Genomic DNA, 16437 nt, shown 5'->3' on the forward strand with positions numbered 1-16437 from the left:
GATAAGCTAATATAAGTGTAGTGTATGTCTGAAGGAATGCGTGGTGTGTATATGGAAAGAGTACTTACTATTGTTGTTGTGGAGATCTTGTACCAATATGTCTGAAGGCTTCCTGTGTTCTACTACGAGTGCGTCTGGGGCTCATGTTAGCTGTTGAGGAAGATGTGGGTGGAGAAGGAGGAGTGACTATTGGAGAAGTAGGGGCGGGGGTCAGGCTTGTGATTCGTTGGTTAATAATTTTTTTTTTTTTTGCTATTTGCTTTATGTCGCACCGACACACATATGTCTTATGGCGACGATGGGACGGGAAAGGGCTAGGAGTGGGAAGGAAGCGGCCGTGGCCTTAATTAAGGTACAGCCCCAGCATTTGCCTGGTGTGAAAATGGGAAACCACGGAAAACCATTTTCAGGACTGCCGACAGTGGGGTTCGAACCTACTATCTCCCGAATACTGGATACTGGCCGCACTTAAGCGACTGCAGCTATCGAGCTTGGTCGTTGGTTTATTAGAGCGTGTGTTTACTATTTTGAGGTAATCATTCTTTAATGCCGGAATGGCTTTATCAAAAATTATGCTGGTTTTCTCTGTAATATCATTAATGTTATGATTAGGATTAGCGTATTGGTCCAAAGAAATATAGAAATCTTCAGTTATGTTGAGCAGGGCGCCCTTAGAGTTTATGTTTAGTATCGTCATATTGTTATTGATGCCTGTGAAGCTATGCTTAGATTCTTCTACATGTTGGTCTATTGATGAGAAATGGTTATGTTTTACTGCATTTATATGTTCATTATAGCGGATGGTGAAGTTTCTGCCTGTACGTCCAATATAACTTGTCACATTTGTTACATTTGATACGGTAGACACCTGATTGGTTGTATTTGTTATTATTATTGACTGTTTTTGTGTTATGTATAATGCTGGTGCTGTTGTGTGTGGTTTTGAATGATTCTTGAAAATATTAGTTAAACAAACAATCAAAATAACTGAATCTGATTTAAAAAACCATAGCAACTTGAGCACCTTAGAAATAAACGAATTCATAAATTTACTTGAATTTGCCATAAACAATAACTATTTCAGATTTCACGATACCGTATATCAGCAACAAGGCCTACCTATGGGGTCTCCTGCCTCCAGAATATTAGCAGAAATATATATAGATTACTTAGAACACACGTCGATTAATAAAATAAAAATATACATTTTTGGTGCTTATTTGTTGACGATATCTTCGTAATTATAGATAATAGATCCACTGCCACACACAAACTATACTAGATAAACTTAACACTTTAGGCCCCCAAATTAAATTCACTAAAGAAACCGAAAATAACCGTACACTAAATTACTTAGACTTGACAATAACCAGACTAGACAACCTCTTATCTTACAGGAAACCCACACACACCTTAAATACCATAAAAAATGACTCCATTCATCCCAATATACACAAAAGAGCAGCCTATTATAGTATGATATATAGAGCTTTTAACATCCCAATGACAGTAGAAGACCAAAATAATGAATTCAAATTAATCCACGACATAGCTAAACATAACGGATATAGCAAAGAAATGGTCAACAAAATCATTCACAAAATAAAATCCCAACCTAAAACTAAATTAACTCAAACAGCCAAACCCAAAAAAGATTATGCCCTATTTACCTTTAACAACACCTATATATATATATACCATAACTAATATTTTCAAGAAGCACAACATGAAAATAGCATTCAAAACCACACAACAGCACCAACATTATACATAACACGAAAACAGCCAATAATAATAACAAATACAACCAATCAGGTGTCTACCATATCAAATGTAACAAATGTGACAAGTTATATTGGACGTACAGGCAGAAACTTCACCATCCGCTATAATGAACATATAAATGCAGTAAAACATAACCATTTCTCATCTATAGGCCAACATGTAGAAGAATCTAAGCATAGCTTCACAGACATCAATAACAATATGACGATACTAAACAAACTCTAAGGGCCCCCTGCTCAACATAATCGAAGATTTCTATATTTCTTTGGACCAATACGCTAATCCTAATTATAACATTAATGATATTACAGAGAAATCCAGCATAATTTTTGATAAAGCCATTCCGGCATTAAAGAATGATTACCTCAAAATAGTAAACACACGCTCTAACAAACCAACGAATCACAAGCCTGACCCCACCCCTACTTCTCCAATAGTCACTCCTCCTTCCCCTCCACCCACACCCCCCTCCTCAGCTAACATGAGCCCCAGACGCACTTGTAATAGAACACAGGAAGCCTTCAGACATATTGGTACAAGACCTCCACAACAACAATAGTAAGTACTCTTTCCATATACACACCACGCATTCCTTCATACATACACTATACTTATATTAGCTTATCTTTACAGACTACACCACAAACGAACATAGACGAGAGAGGTGTTGCCACCAACAGCTTCTAAATTCAAACTCAAGACCTACAGTTTATTATATTAAAATTTACTGAAGTACATCACAGTTCGATTATATAACACAAAATTTTTTCATGACGAAGGTTCAGACCAACATGACACATATCAGCCTCAGAACATTCTCGAAGATTACCTCACACAGCTAAACCAACATACATAGAAGCAAAGGAACCACACAGAAGATAGAAGAATGGAATATAAGCAACATGAACTTTTAATAAGCATTTTAATGTGTTAAAATTTTTAAGTGTTTTATATTGTGACCCATATGTTTTAATGTGTTCTGTATGCTCATGTTCTTAATGTAACTTTTTACCTTTGACCACAGATATTTTAACTTCATGCTATTGTATACTGCATTTCCATCACCCATTAGACATCCGGATGTCCAACACAATAACAACTTGTGATTTGTCTAATGGCTGGAAACTAATCATGTACTAAATGAGGGCCGAAACTGGTACTAGTGTAATCTATTTACAATAAATCGTGTATTGATTGGTGGAAAAACACATTTCTTGTCTATACAAAAGAGTACTGTTACAAAAATGTTGCAAAGTTTGGGCTGGGAAGACTTGGGATAAAGGAGGCGAGCTGCTCGACTAAGTGGTATGTTATAGATGTTGATTCCCATAGGGAATATGAAATATTTGTTCCGAATGAGTAAATTTATAATACCAATATATATGGCCCGTTATTGGACATTATAAATCTTCCAGCTAACTCATTCCTGGTTGCCAGCGTTTCGCCCCCGTGTGCTAGGCTGGGCTCGTCAGTTGGTACCTAGCACACCTACCAATACGCTGGCCAGTGCATACCGTGGAGGCCAATGCGTAGGCAAATTGTTGCCACCGACAGTGCTAATGCACTATGAGAGACTTTGTCTCATTACCAAAATTGATGCCTGCTTGGCCTAGCACACGGGGGCGAAACGCTGGCAACCAGGAATGAGTTAGCTGGAAGATTTATAATGTCCAATAACGGACCATATATATTGGTATTATAAGTGGTATGTTCCGAGCTGTCAGTGGAGAGATAGCGTGGGAGGTCATCAGTAGACGAATTTGGATAGTGTCTTTAAAAGTAGGAAAGATCACAATATGAAGATAAACTTACAATTCAAGAGGAGAAATTGGGGCAAATATTCGTTTATAGGAAGGGGAGTTTGGGGATGGAATAACTTACCAAGGGAGATGTTAAATAAATTTCCAATCATTTAAGAATAGGCTGGGAAAACAACAGATACGGAATCTGCCACCTGGGCGACTGCCCTAAATGCAGATCAGTAGTGATTGAGTGATTGATTGATATAGCATCCTTTTACCACTATATGCATCCTCTTCCAACTCTCATATAAATAACCCCCCCTAGCTTTTCTTCACTTTCCACTTTATTTTAACTTTCTGATACTTTCTTCCGTTTTATCCCTATTTCATACTTGCCATGTTTTCTTATTTTTCACTGCTTCCTTTACATTCTCATTCCACCATGGGATCTCTCTTATCTTTCAGCTACTGTATTCTGCCACAAGCACTCCCTGCACAGCTTACAAATGCCTCCTTGAAAATGTCCCATTCCACTTTCACACTCTCCACCTCAGTTCTGGGTATGTGCTGTTTCAATTCATAATGGAATCTCTATTTTATTTCCATACCTTTTAATTTCACCCCAAATGAGTACAAGGTTAATTCCTGGGGGCAAAGGCCGCCAGGCATAGAGCCAACCATTCTACCCCATCACGTGCCGAGGTTACGAATAGTGGAACGCTTTACCTTCCACCCCTCCAAGGGCCTTCATGACCTGTAGGGAGATGACTTTAAGCCCTCATGCACCCAGCATCTATGCCTTCCAGCTTTATACAATCAGGTTGAGCTTGCATCGGCTTCTCTGGTCATGTGACTTGTAACGTCAGCGAACTTTCTCGAAGCCGCTCCATGCTTCCTTTGTTCGAGGACATTCCTTTTGTCTACCTATAAATATGTGAACTGTTTCCCTAAAAAATCAGCCCAGCTTCGACAATGGTCTGGTGTGGAGGGCCTCCGGCAGAAGTCCGTGTTTCTGCATGTACCTTTTTAATTCCGTCCATCTGGAATTCAACATCGTGTGACGCTGGGGGAGATAAGACATGTTTATTTGAGCATTGAACATAGGGAGCCTGTCTCCCATTTTGCCCTTCAGGCCTTTACTGGAACTCTTTATCCATTTCTTTATTACATATTATGTTCACTCTTCAATTGTGGGAACTAAATCATTTTATTCAAGAACTGATTTTGTGGAACATAGAGAGCATTAACATGTGGCAAACTTGTATTATATTTCATTTCATTTCATCAAATTCTAAGCAATGAACTGGGTTCCATCGCTTTCTCTATATTTTAAATGAAATAAACTCGGATGCAAAATTTGACTTCCTTTTCCACATTCCCTACTTGTTCCCTTGGGGCAATTTCTTTTTATTAGGCATCCCCGCTGGATGGATATGTTTTTAACTTTCCTGTGCTGCAATTTATTGTGGCCGATTTGGTGGATCGTGTGATCTCCTTTGTCAATATTCAATTCTAATTTGAACACATCCTGTTCTTACAAGTTCCATGCTCTGGATGTTATTGCCTGGTCGATTCGAAATACATGTTATCTATTGTTTGTTGAAAATTAATTTATATTTCTCCTTTTTTAAATTATTCCTTTATACTCGTGAAAAACCTCTGCACCTACCACGGACTCCTCTAGGTTCCCAGCACTTCCCTCGGACTCTGCTAATTGCATACCGATCCCCTTTGAAATGACAGAACACGACACGTTCATGCACCTATGATGTGTGTGTTTGAAAGTATTGCCTCTGAAGATCTACTGAACTGACTTGGTAAAGATTCTATGCAACGCTTGTTACTACATTATAAATACTACCTGTGATGTAATAATTTTCTTCTCTTCTTTCATTTTCACTACCACTACTCTATGGTCTCCATCTAAGGCTACTTCTGGCAAGACTGTTACATCTAACAACTGTCTATGACTGCCTCTTTACACCAAGAATTAATCAATTAATGTCTTTGTCCTCCAGTTTCCCCATTCATATCTTGCAATCTTTCTACTATTTTTCTTCCTGAAGTACATATTACCCACATTTAATCCATTTCTCACATAGAAATCCACCAACGTTTTTTTCCCTCTTGATTCCTCTTTCTATATCCAAAAGGTACAATTACTTCTTCCATTCCTTTTCTGTCTAATCTCACCATTACAATAAAGTCACTTATGACCGTCACTTCCACATCCTTTATTTCTCTGTCCAGTGTCTCCAGGAATTTGTCCATACCTTCTTCGCATCCCCTCTAGAGTGCATATGCTTGGAAATCCTTTAATCCATTCTCTGTCCTTAACTGTACGATTCAATCACTTATGTAATCCACTTTATCTATAAACTCATGTAAGATCTTGTTGGTTATTACCCCACTCCTTCTCTGCCTTATGTCCTCTACTCCAGTAAAAAGTGTATTATCCCTTCCTCAACTTTTTTTTCCTTTTCTTCTCCACTTAACCTCACTAAATCCCACCATAGCTATATTTCCTTTTAGATGAAATCAATTGCCTCTTCTGATGTTCCAGTCAGTGAGTGACATGAGATTGATTTTTGCGACCTTCATAATGTTCTCTAGTGGTCACTCACTACTTGCAACTCCCCCAGCATAAGAACTACGCATTGCTTCCCGAGAACACCTTAGCCTTTTCCAAGGTTGATTTAAAAGTGCCATTTTCATTTTAGGCTGTTGTTACAACGGGTCACACTTCAGATAATATTAACGAAATGTGAAAACCGCTCAGGATGGAGACATCTTGTCAAGGTTGCAACACGGAAATGATGGAGTTATGAGGTCACGACGCTCAGTAACGAGCACAACGACTAATGATGATGATGACAATGGGTCACACTCCCAAAGGCATTTTAGAGCTACTGCCAGCAGGTGATCAGGTCACTCCTAACATGGAGTACTGATGCCTTTTGCAGCCACCCCTAAAATGGGGTCAGATACTACTCGATGGTTTCCACTGTTATTCCCTACACTGAGGGAACTATTACCCCATCTAAGGAAACTCATCCACCCTTGGTCACCTTAGGGGATTGGGTTATTTACCACTGCCTGACACGCAACCATGAACACCCTTATTTCATTAATTGTTGTGTGTCTCCAACTTCGAGACTGGGAATTGGAGGACAGTTAATTACATGTAAGGAGTTGGTAAGCATTGCGATTGGTTTCTTAGACTATAAGGTTTAGCAGAGAGAAAGTGAAAAATAAACTGAAGTATGATATGGGTGGAGAATCAGATGGAGGGGCATGCTTAGGTCCAGGAAGTTCCACGAAGGAGACAGAAAGTTGAGAAATGTTGTCAAGTTCATTGAGAGAAATTTCCATAAAATCCCTCACGGCATTAACAGTAATATCAGCCAGTTAAATTTAACTGCAAAATTGAACAATTTTTGTAGATGTTCTAAGTGTTCTACTGCTCGTTTATAATCATGTAACACTGGAGCTTACCACTTGGTTGCTATGGAGTGCCGGGTTTGTAACTTTAAATCATGTGCTCGCATGCGATTCCGCACTTACCCAGGGACCGCTCGCGCACACTATATGATAGTTAAGCAAAACAAGTAAACTCTGATGCAACTGTTGCAATTATGCTGACAATAATGAAAATTTTTCATTTGAAAAACCATTTTACAGTATTTATATTTTGATTTGAAACACCAAATGACTCAAATACGTATTAATAATAAGTAACTAGCACATATCTACGTTATGTTAGCCGGGCGGTCTGTAAAAACTCAGGCACAAACGTCGACATGATCACTTCAACTCCCTCGAAATTGAAGTGCTGCTCTGCGAGCGCGTGCCCCATTGATGCGAAGAGGTGATAGATGGTGCCAGGTCGGGGCAGTGCGGCGGGTGCGGAAGGATGTCTATCCAAGCGATTTCAAGGTGTATTTCACTGGTTTTGCTGTGTGAGATGGCGCACTGTCATGTAACAAAATCACTCTGCCATGTCTTCTGGCACATTCCGGTCATATTTCCATCAATGCATGATTTAAATTAGTAATTTGTTGGCGATAGTGTTGTGCAATAACGGTTTCGCCGATTTTCTCCATTGCTCGTAAACGTCTGCTGATTGTTTCTTGTGACACATTTAATGCTTGTGCCAGGCGTTGTGCATTAACGGTTTCGCTGATCTTCTCCATTGCTCGTAAATGTCTACTGATTGTTTCTTTTGACACATTTAATGCTTGTGCCAGTTGCTGTTGAGTTTGAGTTGGGTCATCATCTAGTAACGCCTGCAATTGCTCGTCTTCGCACTTCGGACCAAATATTCAAAATAATTATTAATATAAGTGATAAATATTAACACTACTTTGGCAGAGAAGGCAAACAATTGAACTAATCTGAACAGTTCTCCCTGCAATTACACTTATTTTCATCGCCTACCAGAGTGCGCACTGTCTTTCACATTGAAATCACCACGTTTAAATTGTCGAAACCACGTCTCACATGTTAATAATACATAATACGGCTCTGGTCCCATCAGACACAAAGCAGGGTCTTCTTGCCGAAGCGATTTGGCCTGGGTGTTGAAGGACCGGCTTCGCCAGGTGACAGCCACGATTTTCTCTGCTTCGGGTTTCCAAAATATACCCATTTTTCGTCGCCCGTCACAATTCAGTACAGAAATTATTTTCTTTCGTGGCATTGAAGCAGCATTTCACAAGTGACTTCGTGACTTTCCATTTGTCGTTCATTCAAATCCTGGATGCATGGAAATTAATACAAGCAGAGATGGTAGCCAAGAGCTTCAAAACCATGTCAACTTCCAATGCAATGGATGGGACTGAAGACGACTCAGTGTGGAGCGCATCATCTGGCAGTGACAGTGATAAAGTGTCAAGTGATGATAAATAGATACCTTAAACTACTTTAATCACGTTTGGATGTAATAGGTAAGGTATGTAAAAACTAACATTTTTTACTAGTAAAGTGTTCTAAACTACTTTTTTCTCTTTTTTTCTTAATTTGCATTATGTCGCCCGACACAGATAGGTCTTATGGTGACGATGGATAGGAAAGGGTTAGGAGTGGGAAGGAAAAGGATGTGGCCTTAAATAAGGTACAGCCCCAGCATTTGCCTGGTATGAAAATGGGAAATCACAGAAAACCATCTTCAGGACTGCCGACAGTGGGGTTCGAACCCACTATCTCCCGGTTGCAAACTCAGAGCTGCACACCCCTAATCGTATGTCAACTCGCCCAATTGTTCTAAACTAAAGGGTGTTTACTGTATTTAATTTTAAAATTCCAAGTATAAGCAGCACCCCACTTTTACCAACCTAATTTTAGTAATAAAAGTGAGAACTATACACATGTAAATTATTCTTTTAATCTGTCTGCTCGCATTTGATCCTGAACAGACATTGCTGCTACCCAAACTATGCACTGATAGTCCACAGCTGCAATGCTTGCTGCGGTAACTCATTTCTAACGCACTGTACAATATATCACAATGATGAAAATAATGGGACTAAGAACATATCCTTGTTGCACTCCTATAGTGATAGAAATAAAGGTCTCTGGTGCTTCCATTAGCTTTGACTCTCTAAACAGCACAATTATGTTTGGTATGCGAATTGCATGCCCTTCCACATATGCAGTAAACACACAATGGTGATAAACTGATGAGTAATAAACGATACGCACACACCATTAAACGAAGTATAACTCCTTATGCAAAGAAATCAATGTTTTTTTCAACAGTATTACCACTGATGAACATATGAGCAACTAAGAAAGATGCTAGCAACAAAAAGCACTGACAAGCATATCACTGCAATCCCCTCTAACTGTCTTGGATGCAGAGCTATATAGTTAGTGGCGCTTCTGTACCTGGTGGGCAGACTTAGGGATGAGAAAAACCACATAAAAATTATGTGCAACGATATCTTAAGTAGTAGAAAGGGTAGATCCTTCCTTTATGCTTGCCAGGGAACCGCCATCCTGCCCTCAGATGTATTCTTACCCATATAGAAGAATTAAAACCTAGACTGTGTAAATCAGCTGAATGCGACCATGTGCTGTGTTCCTATTCACCGGCCAAGTTTTGCATTGTCTCTGATAGAACTCGCATCATCTACAAGTACACGGCTGCCACATTTGCTAAAAGTAAGAGAACATCAATTTCAAAGTTCTGTAAAAGTAAGAAAAACAACAATCGGTAAAAATAAGAAAACCTGATACTTTAAACGTTGTCATGGCGTGCTGAATGGTTTTCCGTGGTTTCCCCTTTTCACACCAGGCAAATGCTGGGGCTGTACCTTAATTAAGGCCACGGCTGCTTCCTTCCCAGTCGTAGCCCTTTCCTGTCCCATCGTCGCCAAAAGAACTATCTATGTCCGTGCGACGCAAAGCCAATAGCAAAAAAAAAAAAAAAAAGTAAATAAAGAATAATAATAAGCTTGCCAGGAACCCACCATTCTGCCCCTATATAAAAGAATTAAAACCGAGACACTGTAAATCTGAGTTTTGTTACCATTTTCTGCGTTGCTATTCAGCTGTCATGAATATTACTTTTTTGACTGCTCCGACAGAGCTCGCATGAGGCATGCCACAAGGCAGGAAACGGTGCATTTTGAACTTGTCATTCCACACTTTCTGTACTTGTGATGGTGTGTGCTGGTTGCGATTGTTCCATTCTAGACACACACAGAATTACAAGTGACGAAGTGCAATTTGTTAACTTTTTAAGTGCTCACAGTGTTATTAATCACATTTCTTTTTGTGAAGTGAGTGGGAGATAACTTCAGTTAAAAGTAACGGAACCGAGCTTGATAGCTGCAGTCGCTTAAGTGCGGCCAGTATCCAGTATTCGGGAGATAGTAGGTTCGAACCCCACTGTCAGCAGCCCTGAAAATGGTTTTCCGTGGCATCCCATTTTCACACCAGGCAAATGTTGGGGCTGTACATTAATTAAGGCACGGCCACTTCCCACTCCTAGCCCTTTCCTGTCCCATCGTCGACATAAGACCTATCCGTTGCAAGTGATAAAAATCATTGTTATCCGTATTGAAGATACTGAATGTAGGATGCAAAAAGGTTTGTTTTGTCACCTGTTCAATACATATAAATTTTACAATTTAGGAATTTATTATTGATTCCACTTGAGACATGTTTTGTCCTTCATTGAGCACATCATCAGTCAAATTATCTCCTCAAGGCAAAAATCAGGTACCTGGTTAGTAGTTGACATGCACAAATTAATACATATTATTAATACACATTACAAAAATTAAGTATGAGAAACAGTTGTACAATAGTGATGGTTGAACATATAGGTTTATAGAATAAGAAGTCAGCACCAATGCGTAAAATTAAAATAGTAGAGTTCGGCAGTGGTGCTCTGGAGAACAGTTGATGCAATCATTGGAAAATATAAAGTTTTAAAAATATTTACATTATAACAATCAAGGGAGAAAGGGTATAATGCTCGGCGTCAATGTTTGTAACCAAAAATTAATGTCAATGGTTGGTAACTATACAGTATTTACATTGTCCAATTGAACAGTTGAGAATAAGGTTTTTAAAAATATTTACATTATAACAATCAGGGGAGAAAGGGTGTAGTGCTCGGCGTCAACGTTTGTAATCAAAAATTAATGTCAATGGTTGGTAACTATACAGTATTTACATTGTCCAAGTGAACAGTTGAGAATTTTACAATTTATATACATATTTACACAAAAGCAGCTTGGTGAGCAAGGATATAAAAAAATCTAGTACCAAGTGCGTCCTGTTGTTTTATAGGTTGGAAGAAGAATGTAGCATTGACATTTCAGAATATGCAGAGTGGTTTATCTTAGTTAAAATCACCGGGGGTAGGGAAATGTTCATAGCCAAATGAGGTTTTATAGGACTCAAGCTGAAAGTTATCTGGTTGCAGCACCGAGATCGGTACGGAGACTGGTCAGTGTGGAGGAGACTCATGGGTATTCAGTGCGTTTGAATGGCAACAATGATGACAGTTATTTGTAGGTAATTGCTTATTAGGAATATGTTGCGGGTTGAAACTTTCGCTTATTCTTTTAGTTGACTTCTGTAGCTTCGAATGTTATGTGTGGACATCGGTGTGAGATGCCGGTGAGAGTAAATTGATATTATTCCGTGGAAAAAGTAGGACGGACCTTGGGATGAAGTTATTGTTTTTTGTTGCTGGTCTGGTGAAATAGAATAGAGTTGCTTGTGTTGTGAACTGCGGTGGAGAGATTAGAATGTATACGGTAACTGCAGAGCCAGAGCGTTGTACCTGGGATGAGGCATCTTCTCATTCTGACTGCGAAGAGGAGCCGTAGTGGCACGCCATTTACGTGCCGATATGCACTGGGTTCTGGCGTGTTGTTTAAAGTTTTATTGTATGAAGTGGAAGTTATCTGATGTGTCGCTGAGAGGTAATTGTTGATGAATATTGGTGCACTATGAAGGAGGCTCAGTCAGTAATACGCGTATTACAAGTGACGAAGTGCAATTTGTTAACTTTTTACGTGCTCGCAGTGTTATTAATCACATTTCTTTTTGTGGAGTGAGTGGGAGATAACTTCAGTTAAAAGTAACGGAACTGAGCTCGATAGCTGCAGTGGCTTAAGTGCGGCCAGTATCCAGTATTCGGGAGATAGTAGGTTCGAACCTCACTGTCAGCAGCCCAGAAAATGGTTTTCCATGGCTTCCCATTTTCACACCAGGCAAATGTTGTAATAAGCGTATTACCGACTGAGCCTCCTTCATAGTGCACCAATATTCATCAACAATTACCTCTCAGCGACACATCAGATAACTTCCACTTCATACAATAAAACTTTCAACAACACGCACATCGGCACGTAAATGGCGTGCCACTACGGCTCCTCTTCGCAGTCAGAATGAGAAGATGCCTCATCCCAGCTACAACGCTCTGATTCTGCAGTTACCGTATACATTCTAATCTCTCCACCGCAGTTCACAACACAAGCAACTCTATTCTATTTCACCAGACCAGCAACAAAAAACAATAACTTCATCCCGAGGTCCGTCATATTTTTTCCACGGAATAATATCAATTTAGTCTCGCCGGCATCTCACACCAATGTCCACACATAACATTCGAAGCTACAGAAGTCAACTAAAAGAATAAGCGAAAGTTTCAACCCGCAACATATTCCTAATAAGCAATTACCTACAAATAACTGTCATCATTGTTGCCATTCAAACGTACTGAATACCCATGAGTCTCCTCCACACTGACCAGTTTCCGTACCGATCTCGGTGCTGCAACCAGACAACTTTCAGCTTGAGTTCTATAAAACCTCATTTGGCTATGAACATTTCCCTACCCCCGGTGATTTTAACTAAGATAAACCACTCTGCATATTCTGAAATGTCAATGCTACATTCTTCTTCCAACCTTTAAAACAACAGGACGCACTTGGTACTAGATTTTTTTTATATCCTTACTCACCAAGCTGATTTTGTGTAAATATGTATATAAATTGTAAAATTCTCAACTGTTCACTTGGACAATGTAAATACTGTATAGTTACCAACCACTGACATTAATTTTTGATTACAAACATTGACGCCGAGCACTACACCCTTTCTCCCCTGATTGTTATAATGTAAATATTTTTAAAAACCTTATTCTCAACTGTTCAATTGGACAATGTAAATACTGTATAGTTACCAACCATTGACATTAATTTTTGGTTACAAACATTGACGCCAAGCACTACACCCTTTCTCCCTTGATTGTTATAATGTAAATATTTTTAAAACTTTATATTTTCCTATGATTGCGTCAACTGTTCTCCAGAGCACCACTGCCGAACTCTACTATTTTAATTTTATGCAATGGTGCTGACTTCTTATTCTATAAACCTATATGTTCAACCATCGCTATTGTACAATTGTTTCTCATACTTAATTTTTGTAATGTGTATTAATAATATGTATTAATTTGTGCATGTCAACTACTAACCAGGTACCTGATTTTTGCCCTGAGGAGATAATTTGACTGATGATGCCCTCAATGAAGGGCGAAACATATCTCAAGTGGAATCAATAATAAATTTCTAAATTGTAAAATTTATATGTATTGAATAGGTGACAAAACAAACCTTTTAGCATCCTACATAAAACCTATCCGTGTCGGTGCGACGTAAAGCAACTCGCAAAAAGTAACGGGAGCTCAGTTCAACTTCTTCTGCAGAAAACATACCTGCAACTTCCAGGAATCGGCTAAGTGGGTTCATTTTTGGAGGCACAACTTCTCCCCGTGAAAGTGATAACTTTTTGTAACATTGTGGTTACTAGGTGCCAGGCCCACTACCTGCTTATTAAAGATGAGCTTAAAGTAAGTTCTGAAACAGTGTCAGGCTGGTCGTCGTATTGTATGGAAGTGTGCGAAAACTGGAGTAATTGAAACTCAACACCTATTGGACGAGTAGGAATAAACGTTGAAATCAACGTGGCAAAATTTGGAAAGAGGAAGTATTATTGCGGGTGTCGAGTAGAAGGACAATGGCTTTTCGGCAATGATCAGTAGGACAATAACAAGAAATTCTTTCTTGTGCCCGTAGTTTTGCAATAGTGTTGCTTTGCTCAATATTATTAATGAGAATATCCTGCCCGGTACGACAATAATACCAAACTGGTGGAAGGCTAATAACTGCCGCCAGGATGACGGTTTTCAGCACTTGAAGGTGAATCATTCACTTCAATACGTGAACTGCATACGTTCACAAACAGAACCAAGAACATCTCACATGAGAGATTCTCGCTGTTCACTGCAACACGACTGAGAGGAAATGGAGGAATGTAAGAGAATCTTTCCCCATGTCTGGGTGTAAGGAGCACTTCATAGGATACTTGGCTGAACACCTATTTAAAAACTGCGATCCCCGCAAAGAACGTGACCACGAGTTTTTACAGGCAGCTAGCGCACTTTATACTCCAAGACAATGAATGTAAGTCATGTGTTGAGAATTTCCATTTCTCACCACTGTCAAGCATAGAATGTACTGTAACCTTATAACCACTGTAACCCCTGCCCAACGATCTTTTCACAAGCTGGACCTAACTAAGGTAATAAACTAACCAATCCAGACCAATGGTCTTGTCACAAGGCAGAACCTAACCAATTCAGACCAACGGTTCAGTGAAAAGCCAGACCTAACGAATCCAGACCAATGGCTTTGTCACTAACCAGACTTAACCTATCCAGACCAATGGTTTTATCCATCACAAATGTCTTGTAAAATTTTGTATAATTTCTAAGTTGGCAGCCTTGTGTTGTTGGTGTGACAGTCTTGTGTCGCCTCTGTGACATCGTCCGAACTTTCGTCCACTGGGTAAGGAAGTTTTGTCTATAGTTGAAAACAACTTAAAATAATATATATAAACATACTATGAGGGATTGTAAATATACCTTCTGAACTAGTTCTTCAAAGGCACACTGCACTCCATCTTTTGTCTTAGCACTTGACTCTATAAAAAGCGTAGCATGTCTCCGAGCAAACTTCATTCCCTCTTCTCGACTAACTTCCCGATTCTCCTGCAACATAGGTAATTTATAATACTTACAATCACATATGAATACATATCACAAAGGAAAAATGTTTGGACTAGCCCATATTTTAAAATGAGTACACCTGAAAATATTTTACTCACCACATCAATTTTATTCCCAACCACCATCTTAATAATGTTGCTTTTTGTAGAATATGTGTCCAATTCATTCAGCCATGTTTCAAGCTTAGTAAAGGAGTTCATATTACTCACATCATACACCAAAATAGCACCTTGAGCATCTCGATAATAACTTGGAGTCAACGTCCTGAACCGTTCTTGCCCTGCTGTATCCTGTCACATGTAATCTCAAGTTACTTCATTATTTACAGGCAATATTCCAAACCATACTCTATAAACTCTACATTTAAAACAATGTAAATAAAATGAAAGTTGATAAGAACTCCAACATACAAACAAAAACTCAAATAACCTGAAACAAGAGCTTACCCAAATAGCCAATTTCACTGTATTTCCATCCACAGTAACTTTCTTCGTTCTAAAGTCGACCCCAATTGTCAACTGCTGGTCAGGATTAAAGCTATCATCAATAAACCGTAACAACAAGCTACAAAGAAAAGAAGGAAGAATTGCAAGATATATCCAATACACATTAAAACACAGTTTAATTAAGTTTTTTATCTACACTATTCCAGTTGTCGACCAATACATTTCACATGGAAAAAATCAAGAGATCATCAAAAGGCGAAATTTCTTCTTTACGAAATGTATCATTCAGTACTAGAACAACACACAACTTACAACAAAAGAACACTGCATTAATACTAGAGTCGTGATTACAACACAAACTTCATAAAAACGAAGCATGTTAACTCCTACAATTGATGCTTTTTAAACAAAATACCTCACCTTGATTTGCCAACCCCACTCTCCCCAATGATGAGAATCTTCAAGGTTGTCAAAACCTGATCATCCATTTCTGTTACTATTGTAGAAATAACAATTATCCTCAAAACACTGCAACACAAAATTATATTCAAACTGTCTTGCAAAATATCATATAACCATCATAACTGTTGACATACCACACTATATAATGAAATACCAGACGTCATTTTCAAAATAACATGGAACGAAGTTATATCTGCTTAAGCATATCCATGGCACATCAAATTTGAACCACAGATGCATAAGAATTGTAACGAGTACAAACCATGCTACATGGAGCGCTAGTACATAATATATATATCTCACTTTTAGACTACGGTATACTAATGACGTATTAAAATTATTTGACGTGATATACATAATAAACCTACAAGGATATCTGTGATCTATTTCATAAAAGTTTAGCGGTAGT

At 38.8% G+C, this 16437-nt stretch overlaps 1 protein-coding gene across 1 annotated transcript in view; it reads right to left on the reverse strand.

The window, feature by feature from the left end:
- Window positions 1-16232, reverse strand: part of LOC136876257 (ras-related protein Rab-18-B) — a 37353-nt gene extending 21121 nt beyond the window's left edge. Inside the window, exons 1-4 of the mRNA XM_067150061.2 lie at window positions 15987-16232; window positions 15567-15684; window positions 15219-15410; window positions 14977-15102 (exon numbers count right to left, since the gene is read on the reverse strand). Coding sequence (XP_067006162.1) covers window positions 14977-15102; window positions 15219-15410; window positions 15567-15684; window positions 15987-16054 — 504 coding nt within the window. The 5' untranslated portion in view covers window positions 16055-16232. The remainder of the gene's footprint in view (window positions 1-14976; window positions 15103-15218; window positions 15411-15566; window positions 15685-15986) is intronic.
- Window positions 16233-16437: the final 205 nt, after the last annotated feature.

The sequence above is a fragment of the Anabrus simplex genome, chromosome 6 (genome assembly GCF_040414725.1).
Source record: "Anabrus simplex isolate iqAnaSimp1 chromosome 6, ASM4041472v1, whole genome shotgun sequence".
In the NCBI taxonomy this organism is placed as follows: Eukaryota; Metazoa; Arthropoda; class Insecta; order Orthoptera; family Tettigoniidae; genus Anabrus; species Anabrus simplex.